This window comes from Microtus pennsylvanicus, chromosome 21 (assembly GCF_037038515.1).
Source record: "Microtus pennsylvanicus isolate mMicPen1 chromosome 21, mMicPen1.hap1, whole genome shotgun sequence".
NCBI classification, from domain to species: domain Eukaryota; kingdom Metazoa; phylum Chordata; class Mammalia; order Rodentia; family Cricetidae; genus Microtus; species Microtus pennsylvanicus.
In genome coordinates this window covers 28,138,897-28,151,125 of record NC_134599.1, presented here as the reverse complement: position 1 = coordinate 28,151,125, position 12,229 = coordinate 28,138,897, and the positions used below count along the sequence as shown (strand labels likewise).

Genomic DNA, 12,229 nt, shown 5'->3' with positions numbered 1-12,229 from the left:
AGAGCTCACATACAAACCAGGTGTGTTCCTGAGTGCCTGCAACTTCAGCACACGGAGAGGATGGATGGACAGATGGATGGATTGATGGATGGATGGACAGATGGATGGACGAACGGACGGATGGATGGACGGGATGGATGGGACACATCTAACACAAGATCCTGAGGCTCACTGACAAGTCAGTCTAGCTGAAACTGGGCTTCATATTTAGTGAGAGACCCAAAGACCGGAGAGCTGAGGAAGCCTTTACTAAGACTCCAGTGAGGAGGGAGAGGTTAATGATCCTTAAAAAAAAAAAAAAAGATTTATTTATTATGTATACAGTGTCCTGCCTGCAGGCCAGAAGAGGTCACCAGATCTGATTACAGATGGTTGTGAGCCACCATGTGATCGAAGTGAACTCAGGACCTCTGGAAGAGCAGTCAGTGCTCTTAACCACTAAGCCATCTCTCCAGCCCCCAAGATTAAAGATCCTTACACGTGGGGATAGACATCATGGGTATGGTGTGAAGGAAGTCTTTTTGTTTTGGTTTGGTTTTTTCAGGTTTTTTGGTTTGGTTTGGTTTGGTTTTCAAGACAGGGTTTCTCTGTGTAGCCCTGGCTGTCCTCGAACTCACAGAGATCCACCTGCCTCTGCTCCCCGACAGCTGGGATTAAAGGCGTGCGCCACCATGCCCTGCATGGAGGAATTTTTTAAACTCGCATGCATTCTTCAAGGAAGAAGCATCTTTTTTGTCTCAAGGCGCCGTAACAGTCTAGCACTGTTGTAAAGATGCTCGTGAGACAGCTGTGCTCCATTTGTGTCTTCCTATGGTAACCGCTACCTGGGCTTCCTGATGATCCGACTCAAGGTTTGATTGAATCTGGACGGGGTTTCTAAAATGTGTCTGGGCCGGGCGATGGTGGCACACGCCTTTAATCCCAGCACTCGGGAGGCAGAGGCAGGCGGATCTCTGTGAGTTCGAGACCAGCCTGGTCTACAAGAGCTAGTTCCAGGACAGGCTCCAAAACCACAGAGAAACCCTGTCTCGAAAAACCAAAAAAAAAAAAATAATAATAAAATAAAATGTGTCTGACTGAATTTTGTTCTAGATCTGAAACATTCGATACATACATGATGGGGGAAAGGACGGAAGGAAGGAGAGAGTTCAAAGTTCTAATGGGGCACGAAGTATTTCTGGGCTGGGATGTAACTGATACAGTGTTTACGTACCTGGCGTGGAGCCCTGGGTTTGATCTCTAGCAACACAGAAACCAGATGTGGCGGTGTGTGCCTACAGTTCCAGCACTTGAGAGGAAGGCAGAAGAATCAAAAGCTCAAAGTCATCCTTCTCTTGAGTTTAAGGCTAGCCTTCAAAAAATGATGCTGATGAGATGGGTCACAGGTTCAGAGCACTGGTTGTGCTTTTCCAGCAACCACATCACAGCCATCTATAATAAGATCTGGTGCCCTCTTCTGGCCTGAAGGCATATTGCAGGCATAATACTATATACATAATAAATAAATCTTTTAAAAAATTATTTATTTGGGGGCTGAAGAGATGGCTCAGAGGTTAAGAGCATTGCCTGCTCTTCCAAAGGTCCTGAGTTCAATTCCCAGCAACTACATGGTGGCTCACAACCATCTGTAATGAGGTCTGGTGCCCTCTTCTGGCCTTCAGGCATATACACAAGACAATATTGTATGCATAATAAATAAATAAATATTTTTTAAAAAATTATTTATTTTCATTTTATTTGTATCAGTGTTTTGCCTGCATATATATCTTGTGTGAAGGTGTCAGGCTCTGAAGTTATAGACAATTGTGAGCTGGGTGTGTGGGTGCTGGGGCCTGTGGAAGAGCAATCAGTGCTCTTAACCACTGAGCCATCTCTCCAGCCCATAAATAAATAAATCTTAAAAGAAAAAAGAGAAGGAAGTACTTCTGTTTAGCAGTGCTGTCTGAGGGACTGAAAGAAAGCATTCACCACGTAAGTTACATTTGAACTCCTGTACTGTTAAACCAAGCCAAGATTCACCTACCTCACAGGCAGAAGGTGTAATTATTCTGATCTTTACCTTTCTTTCAGGGGTGAGCAAGTCAGTCATCAAGACAATGTCTGTCATGGACTTTGAAAGGGTCAACTTCGACTTAATAGAGGCCTTGCTGGAGTGGATTGTGGACGGCAAGCACTCCTACCCTCCAGGTGAACGTTTCTTCTCTCTAGGCCCCAGTGATCCACATAGTAAACACTTAGGCCTTGGAAAAGTGCACACGAGACCATAGGGCACGGGGTAAGACCCCAAGCTTGGAGTCTGGTAGATTTCCTAGCTTTGCTATTAGGTACCATAAACATTTGACTAAGTCCTTATCTTTTCTTGATTTTAATTGCTTTGTTTGTGAAATAGACAGTAGTCAATCTTCTATAAAGCTGTCTCAACTCCTGAAAGAAACTAAGTAGGGCTGGGGTGCGGCTCAGTGGTGGAGCATCTGCTCAGTGTGTTCAGACAAGGGCTTGATCCCCAGCACCATGACATACAAGAAAATTAGGATTAAAAACAAGCCAGACGGTGGTGGCGCACACCTTTAGTCCCAGCACTTGGGAGGCAGAGTCAGGCAGACTCTGAGTTTGAAGACAGCCTGGTCTACAGAGCAAGTTCCAGGACAGCCAGGGCTGCACTGCCAGGCTAACCCTGTCCTGAGAGTGGTGAGGGAGGGGTTTCTTGTTCACCCTGGACTTCCCAGCTCCTAGGAAAGTGCTTGGAACATTTAAATATAGAATATATATATATATATATATATATATATATATATATATATTTTTTTTTTTTTTTTTTTTTTTTTTGGTTTTTCGAGACAGGGTTTCTCTGTGGCTTTTGGTTCCTGTCCTGGAACTAGCTCTGTAGACCAGGCTGGCCTCGAACTCACAGAGATCCGCCTGCCTCTGCCTCCCGAGTGCTGGGATTAAAGGCGTGCGCCACCACCACCCGGCAGAATATATATTTTTTAAGACAGGGTCTCACTATGTAGCCCTAACTGGCCTGGAACTTGTTATGTAGACCAGACTGTCTTTGAACTCACAGAGAGCCACCTATCCCTGCAAATGCTGGGATTAAAGGTGTACACCACCATGCCTAGCTAAAACCAATTTTTGTTGAAGGATTGGGTGCTGATTGAGTGAAATTGTAAAATTCAATAAAGATCAATAAAAGACTTTATATGCTTGTCCTATATTACTTAAGAGAAATGGTAACGTTGCTCTCTCAGTTTAGACTTTACCATCATGTGATATGTCCTAAGGAGACTTGAAAGCCATGTAAATTATTAAGTTTCTTATTTGTTGTCTCTTGGCAAGTAAGTGATCAGGTGTTGCTAATGTATTACTAATGGACTAGGCCTGGTTTCATTCCAAAGAAAAAGATTTACTGAAAATAAACATGCCAGCCAAAAAGAAATTTTAGAAAATTGCCAAAATTCACCAGGCACGTTGAATACTCCCAGTTCTTGGGAAGCGGAAGCAGGGGCAGCCAGATCTGCGAGTCCAAGGCCAGCCTGGTCTACAGAGCAACATAGCAGTTCCAGGCCAGCTGGGTTGTATGACCATGTCTCAAAAAATAACAATAAAGAACCAGTGATCTATCTGTGAAGATAAGAGCTGTCCCCGACAGGTAGCCAAGCCACGAGGGAGGAACAGATCATAATAAAGTAGATAAAAAATATAGACAAGTTCCCCATCTCTATATAGATTATTTTACTACTCTAAATCTGTGTCATTTTAGTATAGAGCAGCATGGGACGTGTAATAGAAAGAGCATGGATCTGGGGCCAGAAACTGAGCGTTTGTAATGAATGAGGCACTCAGCATATCAGCTCTGGCCTGGCCGAAGGACTGCGTATTGTGCTTGGTACTGATGCCCTTCTTTCCTCAGGGCGGCTGAGTGTGAGGAAACATCCCCGCAAGACCTCTGCTTGGCCTGCCTCTGTTTTTGTGATGGTTTAGATTCCTTCTTTGTTCCATGGGGAGAGTAAGCATGGCTGTAGGTAATGAGCTCTGGGGGCCCTGATTTACTACACAGCTGACCTTGGCATCCAGCTTACCTACATGAGATGGAGGGAGACGTTAGTGAGGAGGTTGTCAGCTTCTTCTGTGAATGAAGCACAAGAGAAAGCCAGGCGTGGAAGCTCATGCCTGTAACCCCACCCAGCACCTGGGAGACTGAGGCAGGAGAGTCAACCCGGGTTTAGGGCCAAGCTGAACTACAGAGTGGGTTCCAAGACCACCCAAACTACTAAGGGTTACCCTGTCTCAAAAACTACAAAATAAAGTAACTGTTGGGACAGAAATACAGTATAATCTGTTACTGCTGCTCATTTTCTTTAATGGACAAGTTTAAAGGCCATCAGTGATTAATAAGGCACGACTAATTAATAAACTGTCTCCTTCAAATGTGTCTGAACTTAGATAGGCAGATCAGAGTTTCTTTTTATCATATCCACTAACATATCTGGATTTCATTAACAAAAGAGCCCTCATAACCATAGAAACAGAATGCAAGTGGCCAGGGTCTGAGGAAGTATGTTGAAGCACTAGGCCTGTGTGTGCAAGGTATTGTTTTGGTCCTCAGATGGCTCACATCACACTTGCACACATGCACAAACTTAAGGCATCCTCTTCTACACTCCCATTTTCTATTGGAAAAGAGTAATACTACTCTACTTTGTCCTTATTAAATCAGAGTATTGGGGCTGGAGAGATGGCTCAGAGGTTAAGAGCACTGACTGCTCTTCCAGAGGACCTAAGTTCAATTCCCAGCAACCACATGGTGGCTCACAACCATCTGTAATGAGATCTGGCTCCCTCTTCTGGCCTGCAGGCATATGTGCCAGAACATTGTATACATAATAAATAAATAAATCTTTAAAAAAAGTAAATCAGGGTATATACAGAAATGTGATTTCATATTCATTTAATACTGAGGCTTTACAAAGAAAAACTGATAGTGAAAAATTACCAGATTATTGGTTTACAAACAATTTATAACCTATTCTATCTTCCTTGTTCATTTATTTGAGTCTCTCTTTTCGATCCCAGGTGCTATACTTGTATTTTTACCGGGGCTGGCAGAAATCAAGATGCTTTATGAGCAGCTGCAGTCTAACGCGCTCTTCAACAACAGACGCAGTCACCGGTGAGCCGCGGGCTGTCCAGCCATAGTCACTCACTGCAGCCACCTACCGAGACAGGAGCAGAAGGGCCCTGTGCTTCTCACGCTCCTTACACTGTCTTGTTTGTGCCAGCTGGACGTGGGCAGACCTCTGCGCTCCAGGAAATGTCACTCCTTTCCATCAAGGACAGACATTTCTCTTCATTTATCATAGTGACTCAGCAAATTTGCATGCAATTTCAGTTGCTAGATTCCTGAAGAGGAGGGGAAGATGCTGTCATTTTGAGGGAAAGTAATTTTCCACCAGTCCCTGGATGTGCCTTCGCGTACCGGGCAAAGCTAGCTATCAGACACTCCCTGGAGGCTTAGCAGGGACTACCCTGACTTGTATCACGGCTCTGCCTCCCTCTCTCTGGACCTAGGCTTGTTCCTCTTGGTGGCTCACTACTGCATTAACCCCCAGCTTCTCCAGAGCTGGCGCAGTGTTTTGTAAGATCAGAAGGAGCCTCACACTGAGAAGAGCTGGGCCTGGAGGAGGGCAGGGAAGCTGCCGACCTGGAGTCACCCGCCCCAGAACCCTCACTGTGGTTTTCCGTCTCCTTAGGTGTGTTATCCATCCGCTGCACTCATCGTTATCCAGTGAAGAGCAGCAGGCAGTGTTTGTAAAGCCTCCCGCGGGCGTAACCAAGATTATCATTTCCACCAACATTGCCGAGTCGTCCATAACCATTGACGATGTTGTTTATGTCATCGATTCTGGGAAGATGAAGGAAAAGAGGTATTCTCTTTTGGTGAGGTAACAGAGGCACTACAGATACCTCGTTTAGGATGGCAGGGCTGTGGAGGGTTAATGCTAAGGTCCCCTTTAAAGGAATATTGTCTGTGGGATTCCGTGGCCAGCGTCATGAATGATAAAGTCAAACAAGGAGACACAATTTAAAGTTTTACCTCAGAAGCAATGGATTCATTTTCCCATGTGATTTTTTCCTCGTGTGCTTGGATGAAAAGGAAATGATTTTAGAAAATGTGTGTGGTGGTATTGGTAGCATTTAAATCAGCACTAGTAATAGCAGTCCTGGAATACACAGAACACTGTGTATCTCTGTAGGGATTAAGTAATAAGCAGGACTATTTGTCCATGCCAGGCAGTCTTAACCACAGATTTAAAAGTGGCACAGTAAAGTACTTGCAGGAACTATGTTCAGTCCCCAGAACCCACACTTGGGAAGGAAGGGGGAGGGGCGGGGAGAGAGGGAGGGAAAGAAAGAAAAGCAGAAAGAGGCTAGATGTGGTGGCCGCTGTTGGGAAAGGGAAACCGGCAGGTCACTGGAACTCACTGGCCGGCCAGCCTGCCCTGCTTGGCGAGAGAGAAGATGGTGCCTGGAGAGTTACAGCCGAGGCTGTCCTCTGGCATACATGCTCACACACACATGTGTACTTATACATACAGAATCACTCAGTCTTGTATTTCCTTTTCCTTTCCAGATACGATGCCGGCAAAGGGATGGAAAGTCTAGAGGACACGTTTGTGTCCCAGGCCAATGCTCTGCAGAGAAAAGGTCGAGCTGGCCGTGTTGCATCTGGAGTCTGCTTCCATTTGTTCACAAGCCACCACTACAGCCATCAGCTTTTAAAGCAGCAGCTACCAGAAATACAAAGAGTGCCATTGGAACAGCTGTGCCTAAGGTGACATCTTGGCGTGTGTGCTCTGCTCCCAGCAAGTCCCATGGTGCTTCATGTTCTCCTTTTCCTAGTGGAAGACACTTTGCTAAGAATAGAGTGGATGAGCTCATTCATTTGCAAAGAAAGCACGTCACGTGTGGCCCTTCCCTTTCCTTTTACCTTTCTACACACAGTCTCGCATTTGCAGAGCACGGCCCCACCATGAAGCTCAAAAATGCATTTGTAAATTAGGAAAGTAACTTGACTTGCCAGGGAATTGCTGCCCGGTTATGCATTAATGTCACATTATTCCAGGGGAAAATCTACAGTCTCGTTATCAGAGAAAAGTAAACAGAATTTACAACACCATTATTAGCCAATGAACAAATGTCATAAAATAGGATTTGAACAGATTCAATGTGCACACCTTCACTCCCAGCACTTGGGAGGCAGAGACAAATGAATCTCTGTGAGTTCAAGACCAGCCTGGTCTACAGGGCTAGTTCCAGGGCAGCCAGGGCTACACAAAGAAACTTTGTCTGAAAACAAAAAAAAAGTTTCGATTCAATGTTTATGAAAAATTGATTGGTGATAGATAAGGAATGAAATTTATCCATGCTCTTTTATCCAGTTGTTAACTTGAAAAGTGAAAAAAATCCCCAAAGGATACAGATTACTTGCATAAAGCTCTTTCTATTTTTTCCAAGTGCAGGGTTTAGCCCAAGATGTTGTGCATGCTAGTCAAGTGCTCTGCCACTGGTCTACAATCCCAGCCCTGTAACCTCCTTCACATAGCATGTATGCTACAGGATGTAGAAACGCTGTGTCCATAGTCTGGAAGTTACAAATCGAGGAAGAAGCCATGCAGAATGGCACATGCCTATAATCCCAATACTTGAGAGAGTAAAGCAGGAGGATCCTGGCTTTGAAGCCAGATTCATCGGGTATACAGTGAGAGCCCATCTCCAAACAAACAAAGGAAAAGCAGTAGGGGAGGGGCTGATCCTCTGCACTGAGGTCCTGGTGGTGTGGGTGGAAGGGAGTGAAGGGATTTGAGAGAACTTTGGAAGCTGATTGACTCAAAGGAAGATAGGGAAACCTGGATGCCAGCATAGGCCATCCTTTCCTTTTCCTACTCGAAACTTCCGTGCATTCCTCACTGCTAGCGCATCACGTTAGTGAACCAGCTCAGGTGGGAAGAGACTAAGTACCAAATACGTGCACTAAGGAATAGCATCTGTAGAGTTCGAGGCCAGCCTGGTCTACAAGAGCTAGTTCCAGGACAGGCTCCAAAGCCACAGAGAAACCCTGTCTCGAAAAACCAAAAAGAAAAGGTCCAATCTGTGAGCCATCTGGTAGCTCTAATTGCAGTTTCTTTGAGGTGCCTCCTCCAGCTGTACCGTTTTCCCTGGCCTCGGCAGTATGCAAGCTTCCACATCCTCCAACACTGCCTCCCCATGTGAATGCTCCTTTGTAATTTGAACCCACAGTTACGAGAACACAGCAGTTTTGAAAGTTTATAAAAAAGAATTTTTGAGGGGCTGGAGAGATGGCTCAGTGTTTAAGAGCATTGCCTGCTCTTCCAAAGGTCCTGAGTTCAATTCCCAGCAACCACATGGTGGCTCACAACCATCTGTAATGAGATCTGGTGCCCTCTTCTGGCCTGCAGACATAGACACAGACAGAATATTGTATACATAATAAATAAATATAATATTAAAAAAAAGAATTTTTGAATATGGGTAAGTTGAGAACTTGGAGTGTTTCTGTAGTTCACTGCTAAGAAAACTAGAGAACCAGAGACTTTCAGTCTTTTCTTTAATGCAGCAGTGCTGCTGGGTGCAGTGGCCCAGCCTGCAGTCCTAGGACTAGGGAGGCAGCTTCTACTTGTCTCAGAACCCACAAGTGTGTGGTTTTAAAAGGCATTTCTCAGGGACTGGAGAGACGGCTTAGTAACTAAGAACACTTGCTGCTCTTCCAGAAAACCCTAGTTCAGTTCCAGCGCCCACGCCAGGAAAGGAAGCTCCCCACAGTTTGTAACCGCAGCCCCAGGGGGTCTACACCCTGGGTTCCAATGGCACCTGCACTCGGGTGCACATGCCCACGTGCAGACACACCTACACAGAATTGAAATGATCAAAGCCAGTCTTTTTTACAAAAGCATTTATCTTGCTCACTCAAGAAACAAAAGGTAGCCGGGCGGTGGTGGCGCACGCCTTTAATCCCAGCACTCGGGAGGCAGAGGCAGGCGGATCTCTGTGAGTTCGAGACCAGCCTGGTCTACAGAGCTAGTTCCAGGACAGGCTCCAAAGCCACAGAGAAACCCTGTCTCGAAAAACCAAAAAAAAAAAAAAGAAAGAAAGAAACAAAAGGTGCCCCTCTGCTTCATTCTGTCATATATCAAATTTACAAATTATGATTTTCTTTTCTTTTTCAGAATTAAAATTTTGGAAATGTTCAGCTCTCATAATCTCCAGTCTGTGTTCGCGCGGCTCATTGAACCTCCCCATATTGACTCCCTTCGTGCCTCAAAAGTGCGGTTACGGGACTTGGGAGCCCTAACTCCAGATGAGAAGCTGACCCCTCTGGGCTATCATTTGGCCTCTCTGCCAGTGGACGTGAGGATCGGCAAACTGATGCTGTTTGGGTCTATCTTCCGCTGTCTGGACCCGGCTCTCACCATTGCTGCAAGCTTGGCCTTTAAGTCTCCTTTTGTAAGTGAGCATTTGTCTAAATTGGAGTTTATGTCACAGTCTAGAAGGAATCTTTAGACCTCAGAGGTCTGTGAGCCCTCTAAAAATTTGCTTGTATATGGGATGTGAAATTTTTCCTTAGAAAGATCTCTATTCCCCTCCCCCCCAAAAAAACCCTTGGGTATTAGAGGTATAGCTATTAAAATAATGTGGTTTTAGTTTGCTATTGCTTATTATAGAAAAATCAAAAAACAGTAAGGCAGCAAGAGACCCCTATATAATTTCAAAAAGTAATGAACGCATTTACCAACTTTTAAAAGTAACTTTTGAAATATAATTTGTGTATACAGTTCACCCATTTACAAGAATTTAAGTCAGTGGCCTTTAAGGATTAAAGTGTAGCTCTTGCCAGCATGTGTGAGGCCCTGGGCTCCATCTCCAGTACTAAGGCAGGGAGATGTATCACCATCCCACTGTGGCTTTGAGTTTTGTACAACCTTCCCGCTAGGACCAGTTTTCTTTTCTTTTTTTTTAAATTTTTTTTAAATAGTTATTATGTATACAATAGTCTGTCTGCATGTCTGCCTGCAGTCCAGAAGAGGGCATCAGACCTCATTACAGATGGTTGTAAGCCACCATGTGGTTGCTGGGAATTGAACTCAGGACCTTTGAAAGAGCAGGCAATGCTCTTAACCACTGAGCCATCTCTCCAGCCCTAGGACCAGTTTTCAAGGCTAGTCTAAGCAATATGGCTCAGCAGTTAAGAGCACTGGCTCCTCTTCCAAAGGACCCAGGTTCAATTCCCAGCACCCATATGGCGGCTCATAGCTACTGTAACTCCAGTTCCAGAGAATCTGACATCCTCACACAGATATATGCAGGCAAAACACCAATGTACATAAAATAAAAATAAATCATTACCAAAAGAAAGAAACAGCCAAACAAATCCAAAAAATAGGTAGGTCTTTGATGACTATCCTTTGCCATTTGGTATTAAAAAACCATAATTGTTTATCTTGGGCTCACTTTGAACTCACAGAACAAAAGGCCATTCATTAGCTTCAGTTTCGTGCTTGCCTTGGATCAGCCTACCCATGGACTAGCACACTTTGTACCGTGCAAGACGCTTGCCCCAAGCAGTGGGTTTTGGCAGTAGGGAAGTGCCATTTGAAGCCTCAGATAAACTTTCCTGCAAATCCATCCCCCTCACTTAGGTGTCTCCCTGGGATAAAAAAGAAGAGGCTAACCAGAAAAAGCTGGAATTTGCATTTGCAAACAGTGACTATCTGGCCCTTCTCTGTGCATATAAGGTAAGGTGATCTCAGAACTTAGGTTTGTAACCACAGTTGGCACCAACATTAAAGTAAGTTCAGCTTGATTTTCTCCACAATTTAGGGTTGGCAGCTGAGTACAAAAGAAAGCGCGAGAGCGGGCTATAATTACTGCAGACAGAACTTCCTGTCAGGAAGAACTCTGCAGGTGAGTGGCTTCTCTGCTGCCCCTTCATCCATTTCCACTGTGGGGCTCACAGTTCTGCAGGGGCCTGCGGCTCTACCCATTTGTCCTCTCTGGACGGTGGGAAGGTTATTTCTGAGCATGCGTGGTTTCCTTGGCTGTGCAGAATGGCTTCACTGATGAAACTCTCACCTGACTTGTCCACATTGCCAACTGTGTGCTTCTTTAATGTGGGAGACAGAGCAGACTATCAGCATGGTGAGGGTGGCCGTCTCCCCAGTGGTACATACACACACATATCATGTGACTTCTCAAGAGACAGCTGTAGCTCTCAGCACACTATCAGTGGGGTCCGTGACCATCCCTAACTCCAGAGCTCCTTGGGGGGAAACCAAAGAACTAATATTGAATCAGATTCTCTTGGTTAATTTTGTCCTTTGTGCACCAGAACACACAGTTTGTCAGTGGTCAGTTTGTTGTCTTTTGCATAGTCACAGATAGGGTTTCTGTCCTTGCCTGTGACAATATTTAGACCTCATTCCACAGTGTCTAGGAAGCCAAAGAAGTGACGGAATCGAGCTCTACCAGCTTTGTTTTGTTAAAGTCTGGAGGACGGAGAAGGGGAGGACAGTGGGTCATAAAATCAGTGTTCTTGATCCCCCGCATCTATTTCTTCCCCTCTGTCAGATCAGCTGTGCCAGAGTAGAGACCGCACCTGTTCTGTTCAGACTGTGCTGTGGGTCAAATTCAGGTTTCCAGCAGGCTAGGCAAACCCTCTACCACCTATGTTTGTCTTCTCCCACCTTTTTGTTTTGTTCTTTTTTTTTTTTTGAGACAGGGTCTCTCTGTTTAACAGTTCTGGATGTCTGGAACTCCCTTCGTAGACCAGGCTGGCCTTGAACTCACAGAGATCTGCCTGCCTCTGCCTCCCGCACGTGCTGGGATTAGAGGCATGCACCACCCCCGCCTGGCTGCCCCCCACTTTTAAAATGGTGGACTCTTCCTTTGTTGCTGAGGCTGCCCCCAAACACCTGGGTCCAACAGCCTCCTGCCTCTCTCTGCCTTCCAAGTTATGAAATGGCGAACACGAGCCACTGCATTCGGTTCTTGCAGCCTGGATTTGAGCAAAAGGCACAAGACCAAGACATTTGTACTTTTTTGTGTCTAAAACACTTAATAACATCCTCATCCCCAGCATCACCTGTGATCCAGTAAGACCACAGAGTAGGAAAAGAGGGAAAGTTCTGCACATGAGTTCCACAGAGAGAAACAT

At 45.2% G+C, this 12,229-nt stretch overlaps 1 protein-coding gene across 4 annotated transcripts in view; it reads left to right on the top strand.

Annotated features, from left to right (window-relative positions):
* Dhx57 (DExH-box helicase 57) overlaps positions 1–12,229 on the top strand; it is a 63,797-nt gene that overhangs the window by 39,420 nt on the left and 12,148 nt on the right. For all 4 annotated transcript variants that reach the window (XM_075955847.1, XM_075955844.1, XM_075955845.1 and 1 more), the window contains exons 13-19: positions 2,071–2,187; positions 5,074–5,170; positions 5,751–5,924; positions 6,632–6,832; positions 9,246–9,522; positions 10,716–10,811; positions 10,897–10,980. In XM_075955847.1, coding sequence (XP_075811962.1) covers positions 2,071–2,187; positions 5,074–5,170; positions 5,751–5,924; positions 6,632–6,832; positions 9,246–9,522; positions 10,716–10,811; positions 10,897–10,980 — 1,046 coding nt within the window. The remainder of the gene's footprint in view (positions 1–2,070; positions 2,188–5,073; positions 5,171–5,750; positions 5,925–6,631; positions 6,833–9,245; positions 9,523–10,715; positions 10,812–10,896; positions 10,981–12,229) is intronic.